The 14,631-nt window shown below is 47.9% G+C and overlaps 1 protein-coding gene across 2 annotated transcripts; it reads right to left on the bottom strand.

The window, feature by feature from the left end:
• Positions 1-4,367: 4,367 nt before the first annotated feature.
• On the bottom strand, positions 4,368-14,137 carry TMEM42 (transmembrane protein 42; the record flags this gene model as incomplete). 2 transcript variants are annotated; one of them, XR_014591132.1, is made up of 4 exons in its annotated part: positions 4,369-5,949; positions 6,039-8,417; positions 9,236-9,382; positions 14,027-14,137. XR_014591132.1 is itself a non-coding variant. In XM_083871541.1 (3 exons), 3 exons carry the CDS (start codon positions 14,135-14,137, stop codon positions 8,277-8,279), a joined length of 399 nt encoding a protein of 132 aa, XP_083727667.1. In that variant the 3' UTR covers positions 4,368-8,276. The 2 variants fall into 2 exon arrangements, 1 of the variants encoding a protein (XP_083727667.1); XM_083871541.1 differs by having other exon boundaries at positions 4,368-8,417.
• Positions 14,138-14,631: the final 494 nt, after the last annotated feature.

The raw sequence follows: 14,631 nt of genomic DNA, 5'->3' as shown, positions 1-14,631 counted from the left end.
ACAAGGGCTCTGCTCCTGAAGAAGGCAAAGACAAAGATCAAACAGGAACCATACTTCCACATATATCAAACACAGACTTATGGCTACTCAAGCAAAACACTCCCCCTGGCCTGAAGGAGAAGTTCTGTGCGCCCAAATACTGAGGTTTTAGGCCATTGACAAAAGAGAGAGTTACTTTAAGAGCAAACCAAAATGCTATGATGTTAAAATATTTTTTAAGATCCCTTTCCTGGCTAAAGTGCAAAAGGCAAAATTGCAATATCAGTCTAGATATGGAGCAACAACGTGTGAAAGTTTTACCTGGAATTTCAGTACTACAGCTTCTTGACCCTCAGTTCTAGTACAACTGTTACACTGGAAACACTGAAATATGCATGTTCCAGTGCTGAGATATTGTGTATTAGTCTAAAATAACTCAGCATGAGGTACTTCTGTTTCTTGGCAAAATACTTTAGAATTTTGTGCGATAAATTACAAAGAAAGATCTTCATCACGTCACCTTTTCCATACAGTAGCTTTTAAAAAAAATATTTGCCACTTTTTGAACTTGATGAGCCAGTTAGGCTCTGCTGCTTCCTGCAGGCAGGGATTCCCCAGCCAAATGACACATTGTAAAAAGAGGAAGCTCCTCTGGCTTTGATGCTTTCTGGCTTCTCCTGTGGCCCCCATCCTCGTGGCAGAGGAGACAAGTGACAGCTTACTTTCTCCATTATTTCAGCTTACTTTCTCCATGGAACTCAAGGCCTTCTCACCCCCTACTACAAAGCACCACAGTCTCTTTTGCAGTCTGAATGGCTCTAGCCTGCTAACTCCCTCCTCACACCTTCATCCCATCCAGATGAGCAGAGACCCCCCTCACCATGCCATCCCATAACCTAGAGTGTGTGTTTGGAAAGGGTCCAGCAAGGTGGGTGTAGTTATTCCAGGGCTGTATCCACCCTACTGCCACTGACCCATGAACTTGCTTGCATGTATGACCACACTGACTGATTGCAGTGTGAACACATACCCACAGCCTACACCTAAAGCAAACAATATGAAAAGGTACGAGGAAAAATAAAGCAAAAGAGGGCTGCAAAAATAAATGGTAAGGGCAAGGAAAGCAACAGCACAAATATTGAATCAGGGATAAAATAGTTTATCCATGTATTAAAAACAGGTCCAGAGAACAAGGAAAATACTGAAAGAATACCTTCCCACCTACAGGATATGTGTTTGGTTGCAAATGTCTAAGTGAGAAAACAGAAACTTGCATGCCAGTGTCTTCGAGTAACATTTTTTTTCTGCAGGGGAGGTGTAACAGCTTCTCCCACCTGTCTGTGTGGGTGTGTGTCTATATACATCGAGATGTACACGGTCTACAGACTGCAGGTGACACTGAGCCACACCGCATTCCCGCCAGCCAGCACTGCAACTGGCAGAAATTGTCACGTGGTGGGAAGGGAGAAACTTCCTAGACCAAGGTCTGCAGGGAGGAGATGGTCCTGCACAGTGCTGGGGATCTGGCTCATGTGCTGCACCAGAGCAGACCAAAACCACAGCAGGTGCAAAGGTTTTGTCCCATCCCTGGATGCATCCGTCAAGGGGCAGTCTCCAGCTATAGTGGGACTGACTGAGCCCAGGGATCTGTGGCTATTTGCCCTGAAAAAAACCAAGCCAGTGCACTCCCACAGCATCCAGGCTACTGTCCTTCGCAGCAGCTCATGATGCTCCACTCCATGACCACCAGGGTTTTCTAGGAAGCATTTTCATGCAACACTGGTTCCTGGCAGAATCAGTGCTTGTGATTGCCTAATTCTGGAGTCCTGAATAGAACAAGTCATTTAAATTACCTCCTATCTAGATGAGGAAACAGTCAACTGGCACCGGAAAATATATCTGTAATGCCTCATCCTTCCCTGGGGCACTGCTCATTTCTCCCTAAGTGTTGCCTTAATTTACTGAAAGCAATTAGGGTCGAAGCCCTGGCTGCTGTTCAGACATTGCATACTGCAGGTCACGGTGCCAAGCAGAGCTGTCCAACTCTCACCTCTCGCTGCAAAACCAGAGATGCTCTGCTTGTGCCAAGGGAGGACCCGAGCTGCTCACATGGCCGAGCCCCAGCCCCGACTCTCACAGGCTCACAGGGACCTCTGAGCCAAGTGAGACTGAGCAACAGGTTCAAAATGTACAAAAAGTGGTAGCACCATCTACAGCGCCCCACCTATTACCACTCTTTGCAGCCCTTCCCTCTCACTTATTTCCCTTGTCATGGATTCATCCCCTCAGGGTGCAGTGGAGCCTCTGTGTTGTGCAAAACCAGTGCAGGGCTAAGCAGAGTGTGCATCATCTCCCCCCAGCAAAATGGGAGTGGGTCGCCCCACCCAGGAGTTCCCCAGGCTTTAACCCAGCCCAAGCAACCCCTCAGGACTTCAAGGGCATGAAGGGAGCTGCTTAGGAAATCTTGGCAATTAGTGCAGCCATGCACAGACACACTTACTTAAATCTCAAGGAAAAATTGAAACTACTAATAATGTCATTAAACAGTCAGAAATCAAAAAACTTCATTGGAGAGTGAATAGCATGGCTGGCTGTTTGGCTGCTCCCAGGGCAAACAGTCTCCTGTGTGTGCCAAGTGCTGCTACTGGCCATGGGTCACTGGTGCTGCATGCAGCAATGGGATGGAGTAACACAAGGTCCAGGCTCCCCCGTCATCCCTCCAGGCACCCCATGCTGGCTGGGGGGCTGCCGCTGGTCAGCACTGCCCAGCCCTGTGAGCCATCACTAACATTGCACTCACCTGGCTATCCCCTCAACCAGCAAACGCTCAGATTCACAAAGCACTTCGCTATCATGGAGTCCTTCTACTTTGATAAATTTGTTTTCAGGCTATGAATGCACATGCAAGTGTCTATTACAGTTTCTGTGGTTGGAATACAAGCCTCTGGCAGCCTAGGTCTGCATGGTGCCTCGAGGAGGAACTTCCTTTTTGTGGTACAGCAGGATCTAACGGGAATTGCTAAACATGGAGGCAGAAGGTCAAACCAGTTTCCACTTATAAGTGGAAACATCTATAGATGGTGGTGATCATGAAGTTGGCCCCTAGGTCACAGGAAATCCATCTGTCTGCCCAGATGGGATGGTCACCAACGCTAGATTGAGTCACTTGAGGTTTCGTCTAGCTGAGTCTGCAAAACCTCCATGGGCAGAGATTCTGCTGCCTCTATAGGCAACTAACCTCCTAGTGACATTTTTCCCCCAATGGCCAGCTTGAAAGTCCTAAGACAGAACCTGTGCCTGTTGCCTTGTTTAGTACCAGCCATTTCTATGCTGCCTCTGTAAATCCTTTCCAAGGCTAATTGGGTCAATGTGAGCCTTCCTTGTCTCCAACATGCCCACATCCCTCAGCATCTCCTCCTTGGCCCCTGCCATCTTGGAATCCTTGAGCCAGACCAGTTTCCTACACCCCTCTTGAATTTGGGGGTCCAGCACTGGAAAAAACACTCCAGGTAGAACCACTGACTATGTTAGGACTCTGAGAGCACCACCGGGACTGGCTGCCCCTGCCCAACCCACAGGACCTCCCCCTCCTCCCTGTCCATGGCCCAGGACCCCATTTCAGATTTTACAAGCAAATTGCTGACCTTTGTTTTTTGTTAAAGTATCTAGAAAGACTTGCCTTAGAAAGGGCACTGGAACACTCAGCCCAACAACCATCTGCCTAAAACTAGGTGTTGTTTTACAATCTAAAGTACTTTATTCTGTCTTCAGGAAGAGGACATTTTCGGGAATGTTGTCTTCTCCAATCCTTTCCATTAAAAATTCACGTGGTACAACACTCTACACACTTGATTTTTAGGGGCAAAGCCCTGGTTCTCCTGGGAAGGCTTCTACCACTGACCTGAGCTCATCTCATATTTTTCTCCAAGACCAGGTGAGCTGCAGGCACCATACCACTTGCTGTGGATAAATGCCCATATTATGTGCCTTCCCTCTGCACTTCTCAGATCCCCAAAATGAAGGTTTGTTGCTGCTCTTCTGCAGAAGAGCACCCTGAACATGTCAGGATTAGTACCCATTTATTCCTAATTTCATGGTTTTTTCTGTGCCAGACAAGGTCAGAGCCACTCTTCTGGCATGTTGCACCACAGGACTTCCTTCTTTGAAAATACCCCACTGTCTGCAAGATCATGTAATTATGTGTGTGTGTGGGACACTCTTGCAATGTGATAATTTAAGGTCTCTGAATGGGTCAACAGAGAGCACTGAGTCAAATTCCTGGAAAAATTTTAATACACCAAACTCGGCAGAACAAGTCACCAAACTTATTTATTGCATCTACTTCAAATAGTTATAATCTGGGCAAACATACCATCCTTCAAGTGATTTCAATATATGCTGTGTCTGAGATGCTGTACAAACTTTCAGTGCCTCCTTGTCAATGGCAACAGGGACATTTAAAAGTTTTTTATGTATATTTCCTTATCTAATCAGTCAAATTATGGTTTAAGGTTCAACTGAAACTATTATTTCATTTGGCTTTGTTCCTTGTAAAGGTATATGAGACATTGTTTACCTTAGAATACAATACTCCTGGACTTTGTTTATACAACAGATTTTTCTAATGCTTCCCACCATTAATTCAAGTATTCTTATTCAAATCTTTCTGAGTGTCATTGTGAGCCTTCCTGTTAACTATGTACCCGCTTCTTCTACTTTTTACTGACATGGTATGCCCATGCCTGATGATGAACAAGATGCTGAAAAACTAAGTGTTGTGTTTGAGAATGAGAGGTAGGTGTAGGACAGACTCATTACAGCCAGCACTTGGGAGGTGACAGAATCATGAAATGGTTTGAGTTGAAAGGGACCTTAAAGATTACTTAGTTCCAAACACCCTGCCTGGAGCAGGGACACCTTCTACTAGACCAGGCTGCTCAGAGCTCCATCCAACCTGGATCTCCATCCAACTTGAATAGTGCCAGGGATGGGGCATCCACAGCTTCTCTGGGCAATCTGTTCCAGAAAAGATTTCTTTCCATCTATCGAATCTAAATTTCCCTTCTTACAGTTTGTATCCATTACTCCTCGTCCTATCACTGCAGTTCCCGATGGAGAGTCCCTCTCTGGCTTCCCTGTTAGTATCTGTATTCCCTTCAGATACTAGAAGGTTGCTATGGGGTCTCCATGCAACCTTCACTTCTCCAGGCTGAGCAGCCCCAATGCTCTCAGCCTGCTTTCATAGGGCAGGTGCTTCAGCCCTGTGATCAATCTTGTGGCCTCCTGGGCTTGCTCCAACAGCTGCATGTTCTTCCTGTGTCAGGGACACCAGAGGTGGATGCAGCACTACAGGTGGGGTCTCATGAGAGCAGAGTGGCCACACTCCTTTAGATGCAGCCTAGGATTTGTTTGCCTTTCTGGGCTGGCAGCCCACACTGCTGGCTCATGTTGAGTTTCTGGTCAGCCACCACCCATAAGTCCTTCTCCACAAGGTTGCTGTCAGTCATGTCTCTGTGTCTCTGCCCAACTTGTAGGTGTGCCTAGGATCAAATCCATGTCTCCAATTCAGAGTCAAGGATGTCATGCAGGATAGTGTCTAATGCTTTGCACAAGCCCAGGTAGACAATGTCCCTGGCTTTGCCCCTATCCACCAGTGCTGTAGATATAGCACTGTTTCTGTGAGATGTGCACACAGAAGTGTATTTCACTGGAATTTGAGTGGAAACATATGCTCAAGGTTCTTCTCTAATAATACCTCATCTCAACTGAGCAAAAAATCCATGCAAGCACAGTGCTGTAGCTCCCACATAAAGATAACCCACCTTCTGCCCCAGTAAACCAGTCTTGGAGTTGGCCATGATCTTCAGCCACCTCACAAGGTTCACCACCTCTGAACCGCAGACTTGTCAAACCCAGGTCATTTGCTAGTCTCACATTGCTTTTTTTTTGTGTGCGTGTGGTCTAAAATATCTGTAAATAAAAAAAAAAAAATCAGATATTGAGCTTTGAACACAGTTTTATTTTGGAAGTTCCCCCCCCCCCACTTTTTTTTTTATTACCTTCAGCCACATTTTAGACGATCCCACATGGATGGTTTATCAGAAGTGCACTGCTTTACCAGACAGTGATTCCAGTTTTTCTTGTAGCCCTGGCCCCAATGGCAGACATGGCCAAACTGTGTACATGAGAGAGGTGGGATTCTGCCATAAAATGAACACTTCTTGGCAATCTTTTCTTCCCATGAGAATTGGAGGTAAACTTACTTCTGTTCCCACCTTCAAGTATTTATGAGGGAATTTACAGCCCTGGTTTATATTCATCCGCCTTAAAGTGAGCATCACCAAGTAAAGTGCTGCTCACACCTTCGGCACACCTTCCACTTCTTAAGAAACACCTCCTAAACCTTGACCTCCAACAATGACCGTAATAAAGAAATGCCAGTTTTGAGATAGTCCAGGTTAAAAAGCTTTCCAAATGGTTTACAAGGAAATGGGACAACTGCCAAATTAACCACAGAGCCTAGTCCTTCTACTGCTGTTTGCATGAAGGCAACCATGGCTTACAGCTGGCTGAGGGTTAATAACAAGGGCAAATAAATCAGGCTTCATTAATTTTCCATAATTTATGAATATCTAAGGAGATCTGACGTACTTAGAAATGCACGGTTCCTGACTGCAGACTGTCAGGTCTGCAGACCTATGAGAGATTCTTGGTCTCTATATCAGGTCTTAGCTTCCCAGGCAACTGGATGTGTCCCACCCTACCACTGCTGCCATCAGAGCACTCTGCCCTCTCCCCCATCACATATGCAGATCCCTCCTTTGACGGGAAGACTTGAGAGCACACTGAGGGGAGAGGCAAAGGCTTTGCCCCTCTTGGGACATGGCTGCCGGATGTGGTGAGCTAGAATGGCAGGGAATGCTGCAAACGCCTCTTGGCCTCTTCTGTGAGACAGTGACTCTTCTGAGTCAAAGAAGAAAAAGGCACAAACCCAACTCCAGTGGCATCTCCATCCACAAGTCTATTTTACACTTGACACAGCACAGACCTACCAGTCATGACAGACCTGACAGGTTCTGATACAGACGCTCACAGAAATGTGTCCTTAGGTTTTCTGCATATGCCACAACTGTGACTCACCTTTTGTCATTACAAGATGACAGAGATAACCTGGCAAGCCCAGAGCAAACAAGTGGTATCACCAGCATGATGCATACATTTATAGGCATCATTATATTTCTTAATTATGATTCCAACTGAAGAATTTCCAAGGCAAAAAAAAAAGAATTGGGCAGGGGAATGAAGCCGATACCTTACAAATGATGATTCGTGACACATTCACCAAATTGACACCTGAACATGAAGCAATCACTGATGCAAAATTTAGCAGATACCTGGATACCAGTGATCTGGTTGATCAGATCACATGAATGGGAATAACTTAGGTGAAACACAGAGAATTGGAACAAGCATCATCCAGAGGTGTAGAAAAAATATGGCTTGAGAAACTCCCTTTTACCAAACATTAAGGCAATTGTCAACTTGAGTGGGGATGGGGGATATGTTGAACATGGACACTCCAAGTGAAAGCAGGTTGCCTGTTGAATTGTCCCAGTATTAGTTTGACCTACAAAAAGCAGGAAGAGTGATCAAAACCCTATTCTGGGTAAGGGCTTAAAGGAAAGAGCAGCAATCTTACAGTGAGTCACATGTCAGGAATGGGTAAGTGAAAATTCTAGATGTCAGATACAAATGGCAAGTTAAAAGGTGTATGTAACTGATAGAGGAAGCTGAAGGAATTAATGAAAGTCTCCACAACCTTACAGGTAGCAGTGGTCATAGAACCATTTCAAGAGACAGAAAGTCAGGAACAGAAGAGCAGAAATTCTGCGTCAGCATCTAATTCTAATTGCTTTTCTATTTTGGGATAGTCCTTTCATGGAAAAAAAACTGATGCACAAGCACCTTCGACAAACCACCATGTTTACTTTCAGCATTCCCCAAACTGGGAAAGCTCCACAGCCAGAGGGTGTGAAGAGGAGGAGTGGCTGATGGCCTCTGGCCCCGATATTCACAGTACTGACTCAGAGTTGACCAGCTCCCTTCAAGGCTGTCACTGCCACCACACCACCACCAGGAACGATATGACCAAGCGATTTTGCAAGTCAGCAGGTGAGCAGTGGGCAGGGGTTAGCAGCTCGGTGCCTGATTTGTTCAGAGGCTGCTGAGGACTGGGGATGTCGTCACGAGCCAGGCTGGAGAGGGGTGGCATGGCACTGTGACCTCTCCAGCAGCTATCATTCCTTCTTCTCCGCTGGGACCTGCACCAGCTGGGGTGCAGCTGTGTGCAGCAGCATGAGCCCGCAGACTGTCACGGCGAGGCCGACCCACCACAGAGGTGTCCACGTCTCCCCGAAGAGCAATTTTCCCAGGATAGCCTGAAGGAAAAGAGAGACACAAAGCTTTGCTGGGCCAAGCTGCCCCAAGGCTTCTTGAGCTGCCAAAGCTGTGAGGACTTCTGGGAGAGACAGCCCTGAAAAAAACCTGGTTGAGGAAACTCCTACTGGGATGACCAATAGGAATGGCTGCTGAAGGTGATGCTGGAGATGACCAACCCCACCACCAGCCTGGAAGCACAGCCATATTGTAGTCCCAAAGCAAGATTTGGCAGATGTGCAATGTGCTTTGCTGCTCTTCCAGCACTTCTCAGGAGCCAAATCTCCCACTGATTGGACATTTATTATTACTGCTGATTTTTGGACACCACCAGAAGCTGTCTGCCAGCTGGAGCACAGAAACAAGGTGGACTGCTGCCATGAGTGAAAAGCAAGTGGAAAAAACCTGTGGCTCAAAGACTCTTGCTGTCACTAGAGGTGATGCATCTTCACATTCAGGTAGGGTGACTCTGGCTTGTCACAAGTGAGGTACTACGAAGGAAAAGGAAAATAAAGCAAAGCTCCCAGCTCCAGCTCCCACTGGCAATTAGAAAAGTTCAGTAGACTGTGTTGGTGCTGCAAGGCATTGTGCTGGGCAGCAGCACCCTTGCTCCTGTACCACTCAGGAAACTTCCACGACCTGTGCCGTGAACAATTATCAGAGCAGCTGAGGTCTGACACAATCATTTCACATCTGCCTGTAACTCTCCCTTTGTGGTCAGGAATGCTGGTTGCACTGGGAGATGAGCTACAACCAGCGTGGCCATTCCCACCCTGCTGTGCTCCTCAGGCTTCAGCACCTGGGGAAGGGGTCTACTCACCGAAGAGATGAAGTTGGAGGCTGTTGTTGTCACAGAGGCAGCAGCTGAGGAGGAGGAGAGTCGTAAGGCTTTTGTGAAGACTGTCCACATCACTGCATTGCACACAAACACCAGGCCAACACAGCTGAGGCGAAGCAACACTGGCAGCTGCAGGACAGAACAGAAAACTCTGTATTTTCATCTCCCACTTATTCAATCTCAATAATTCATGGGCACTTTGGAGCCATACCTAATGGTGTGGGATTTTAAAACTGAATTACAGCTGGTATTACATGAAGATGCATATATTAAATCACAGAAGGAAATGGAAACAAGGAAACAGCTCTGGACAGACTGTGAGCCTGCCATGCCCTGCTGCAAGTCCAGCCTCACACTACAAGCTGAGAAGTGCTGGGATAATGTACAGCAGCTACCATGCCAGACACCAAACTGCAGAAAGCTCTCCAGCTCATGTTGTGCCACACACAATGCCCATAAATGCCCTTCACTTAGCATGTGATGTATGGAAAAGGGTCAAATTCAGTCTGACAAACACCAGAGATGCACCTGCTGGCACTGTGTGTGCTCCAGAACTTAACTGTTGTGAATGTGAACCAAGACCTGCGTGGTGCCAATGCACTTTGTCCTTATGACCTCCCAGGACCTGGCTGCACTACTGCTGCAGTGAGGGTAGAGCAGGATCTCCAGGAGGAAAAGAAGAGCTGGGTGGCTTCATGCCTTGTTTTGCACACTCACTGGAGAGTAGTGAGGTTTACTGAGGGGTCTCTGCTCCAGCATTTAGTATCAATAAAACCAATTCTGAATTCAAGGGCCTCAAGAAAGATCTCTTTCCTTAGACAACCTGACTAGATGTGTAACTACTTCAGTCTGAAAAAGGGCAGTTGCACCTAAAAAGCCAGCACCATTCACAGTACCCCACACCCCTTCCTAGTTTAAGCAGCTGAGGCCCTCTCCCCAGCACTGGGTACCATGTAGTTGATGTAAAGACACCAAGTTGATGTAAAGACACAGGCAGGCAGATCACAACTCTCACAGTGACAAGTGAAAGCAAAGCTTTGTCTAAGCCCACAGCAATCACAGCTTCATAACCTGTCAGCTTTCAGTCCATGGTGGGATCTGTCTTGAGGCAGACAGAAAAGCAGGTTTGAAGCCACCAACGAGTACAGCTCAGAGGAGACACCTGCCCTGTGGGAATGGCTGCAGCGTCCTCCTGCCAGCTGCCCTAATCAATGGTGTCCACCAACTGTGTCCTGCTCCCACTCAGAAGAAGAAATTGCTAATTGCAAGCAGTGGGGTAGCCCACAGTTTTAAGTGATACGGTAAGTACAAAGTTAAAAGGAAAACAATGCAAAGCAAATTCATGCTTGATGGCTGGCACAAACTCTACAAGGCTAATCCTACTCCAGTGAGGAATGGTGCCAGTGTGTGGCCTCATTTTGCCCCACTTCCAGCAAAGGTCTCCAACTTTTGCAACTGATCAGGGCAACAGAAAAGATTCAGAATGATTCCCATCAGTAAATCGCTTTGTTTTCCCACTGACCTTGGCAAACCCTGTGTGGGTGGGTGAGGAGGACAACCATGCCCAGCTACTACTGCTCCTCTGAAAAAGAAAACTTCTGCTGTGTTAGGGCTCACCACAGGATGGGGTTTGCCTCCCAGTTTCACCCTCCGCCTGTATGACCTGGCAGTTTTACCTTCCTTGGGGAGTTATGCACATCCAGACACTTCTAGTGAGTAAGCAGACTTGGGCGTAGGGATGAGAGGGGAAAACAATTCTCTATGTTTCACCAATCTTGAGTGTCATTTTGGATCAGAAAGAGAGCAGGCTGCTGAGGTAAAGAAAAAACCTTAAGAAATCTTGTTACTGCCTTCAACCATTGGCCCAAGGGTGTAGAGGGATGGAGCCCAGGCTCTTCTCTGAGGTCCATTTGGATATGACAAGAGGCAACAAGTAAAGTTTGGAGCAAATGAAAACTGTTACAAGGAAAAGCAATAGTGATCAAGCACTAGAATAGAGGTCATGGGCTCTCCAACCTTCTAAGTACTTAAAATTTAACTGGAGAAGGTCATGTGTAAGCAGAGCTTGGACTAGAGACCTCCAGAGATCTTGCCAGACTTGAGCTAGTCTGAGACCACCAGTGGCAAAGTAAAGCTGGCTCCTCCCACCATCACAGCAACTATGCCACCCTCAAAAGTGACCCAGAACTCGTGGCTTCTTCTGATCTCCTAATGCAGAGCCAGGGAAATCAGCTGCAGGTGGCACATGCCCAGAAGGAAGGTTTATCAGAGAAAGGTCAAGTTCCTCTGTGCCCAGGGCAGCAGAGTGGTCATTGTAATGCTACGCAGACAGAGAGACAGGAACATCCCCACACGCTCCCCACAAGGAAGGAGGGAGATAAATTCCTCCCCTGCTAAGGGCTCAGCTGAGCCACCCCAATGAGTCAAGGATTACTGTTCCGATTGCTTTTCTAAGCAAAGATTAATTTCAGTGTACATTTCAGATAATCCAGAATCACTCCTGAAGTGGCAGAAGTAATTTTAGATGACGACTGGCAGGGGAGCGGAGAAAGCAAAGAACTTTTGTTCAAGTGCAATGACCCTTCCTGGCCAGGTTGCTCTCAGGCTGGGCCACAACACATCCTTCTGGCCAGGAAATCCATCCCTCTGGTGCCGTGGAGTATCCTCCTACCCTGCATCATCAGCTCTTACAAGTGTCAATACACTTTTTGCTGCAATGTTCCACACTGCACGAGTGACAGCTGCTATTACACGTATTGTGGGATTTCTGTAGCTCTTCCTCCAACACAAAACCCCTTGAATTTCTGTCCCCTCATAGCTGCTCTGCAGAAATGGCTTTGCCACATGCATGCAGTATTCAAAGGGAGCCCTCTGAAACACTTATGCATCTACAATCCTGTGCAATTTAAGCTACTAGAAAGATTATGGTATTTACACAAAACTTGGTGTTTTACAGCTAAGCTGATCAATTTAATTAATAATTGTCACTTAGAATAGACCTGAAAAGTGAAAGAAACTGATCTGCCGAGAAAAAAGAAACAGTCACAGAATCACAGCATGGCTGAGGTTGAAAGGGGCCTCTGGAGCTCATCTGATCCAACCTCATCACTCCAGCAGATTGCCCAGGTCCATGTCCAGACAGTATTTGAGCATGTCCAAGGATGGAGACTCTACGATATCCCTGGGCAATCTGGGCCAGTGCCTGGTCACCCTCACAGTGAAAAGGTGTTTCTGGATGTTCAGAGGGAACCACCTGTATTTCAGCATGTGCCCATTGCCTCTGGTCCTGTTACTGGGCACCACTAGAATGAGCCTGGCTTCATCCTTTGTGCGCCCTCCCTGCAATTATTTCTACATGTTGAAAAGATCCCCCTGAACCTTCTCTTCTCCAGGATGAACAGTCCCAGCTCTTTCAGTCTCTTCTCAGGGAAGGGACGCTCTGGTCCTTTCATCATCTTTACGACTCTTTGCTGGACTCTCCAGTAGCTCCATTGCTTTTCTGCAGTACAGAGCTCAGAACTGGCCCCAAAACTCCAGGTGTGGCCTCATTAGAGCAAAGTAGAGGGGAAGGATTATCATCCTTGATCTTCTGACAACACTCCTATCCAATGACATGACAATTTGTCACAGCACTTCAAAAGAAAAAAAAAGGTCCCCCTAAACAAATAGGAAATATTTTAATACATTTCAACACAGCAAAACACTCAGAAAAGATCCTGTCAGCATTTTCAGTAATTCCATGCTCTGCCACTCTGCAGTACAGAGCACAGTTTGGGTATTTTTGGGGTGGGGGAGAAGTACCAGTTTTTTTGGTTTTTTTTACAATCCTTTCTACCACCCTTTCTGAGATATCAGAAGGGATCAACAGGACTGGCAGGTACTAAGATTTTGCCTTTTTAACCCTCTAATAATCACACAAGTCAATTTTTTTTTTTTTAAATTTTTTTTCCCTTGGTGCAAGGCTGGATTTGTTTCAGATCTAGTTTCCCTTGTGCGTTCCCTTTTGGATTTCAAATCGAAATGCACATTTGCCACATGAGTAACAACCTAGACCGAAATGAATCTCCCCAAAAGGCTTTTAGGATACATGAATTCTGCCTTCCTCCTCTCCCCACTCACACATGACCTGGCCCATCTCCGCCTCTGCTGTGCCAGGTCACTCCTGGAGGTGAGGACACCATCTCTGAGGTGAAAGGCCAGCAGCCCCATGTCACGTCAAGCACATGGATGTTTGTGAAACGCGACCGAGATAAAGATCATCACCAAAGAACAGCCGAAGAGAAGCACAGTGGAAATCAAGGGCTCCACCTCTCTGCTCTGGTCAGGGCCCAACAGAGAGGGAATAAAAGGGAGAAGTGCGCTGCTATCAGCAAAACAGTGGGCTGCGAATGAGCATTTGATGCTCAGTCATACTAACATCCTGCTTTAAAGTGGCACTGACGTAGAAGGTGTGCAGATGGGCCTGGCTCGGGGCATTCCCGTCCCGGGCCCGCTCCCCACACTCGCCGCGCTCCCCCCGCCGTTCCGTCGGCCCCTGCATGAGTCACCCCGCCAGGCCGGGCTCCCCGGGGTGACTCACGGCCCCGCTCCCCGACACCGCCCCCTCTCCCTGCAAACCCGGGGCAGCCTCTGGGAGCGCGGGAGGAGAACCAGCGCGCTCCTCGCCCTCCACCGCCTTGATGAGCAGCGCAAGCCCTGGCGCCGAGTGCCGCCTGCGGGGTGAGGGCCGCACGGGAGCTCGGGGCGCCCAGCACCGCCTGCCCCCTTCCTTACCGAGCCGCCGGCCGCCTCCCCGCCCGTGCCCAGCGCCAGCTTCGCCAGGGCCGCCGCCGCCGCCCCCAGGCCCCCCGCGGCCGCCGCCGCCGCCCCGGCCCCCGCCCGCATGGCCCGGCCCGGCCCGATGGCCCCGCGCAGGAACAGCGCCGCCCCGCGCGCGGGCGGGCCCGGCCAGCCAGGGAACGGCGCGGGCGGGCAGCGCTTGGGGACAAAGGCTTTATTGACACACTGGCACAGCGCCCGCCGGGGCCGCATACAACACAGGAAAAGGGTAATAGTACAGAAACAGACAGGAAAGGAAGAGTTGTAAACCTAGAACATGGCAGTCGTTAATTAAAGCATCTTTGATGAATCCCTCTTGGTCCGTGCTAGTTCCCACCGCGACTCATACCCCAACACCTCTTCCTGTTCAGGTCAGCTTTTCATTTCTGTGCTTCAAATCTCAAGTGGGAACAAATCTACAACTTAAAATTCATAGATACAGTGGTAGAAATGCTTCTTTCCCTCGGTCAAGTAGTGTAGAAAGTAATTAGGTACATCCTGCCCTTTACCAGACACATCTTTCCTTTTTATTTCCTTTTGCCCCAGCGCTTGTGGTCAAA

This window comes from Zosterops lateralis (assembly GCF_965231275.1).
Source record: "Zosterops lateralis genome assembly, chromosome: 1".
In the NCBI taxonomy this organism is placed as follows: Eukaryota; Metazoa; Chordata; class Aves; order Passeriformes; family Zosteropidae; genus Zosterops; species Zosterops lateralis.
The sequence above is the reverse complement of the archived record's forward strand: the minus strand, read 5'-3'. Positions and strand labels throughout refer to the sequence as shown.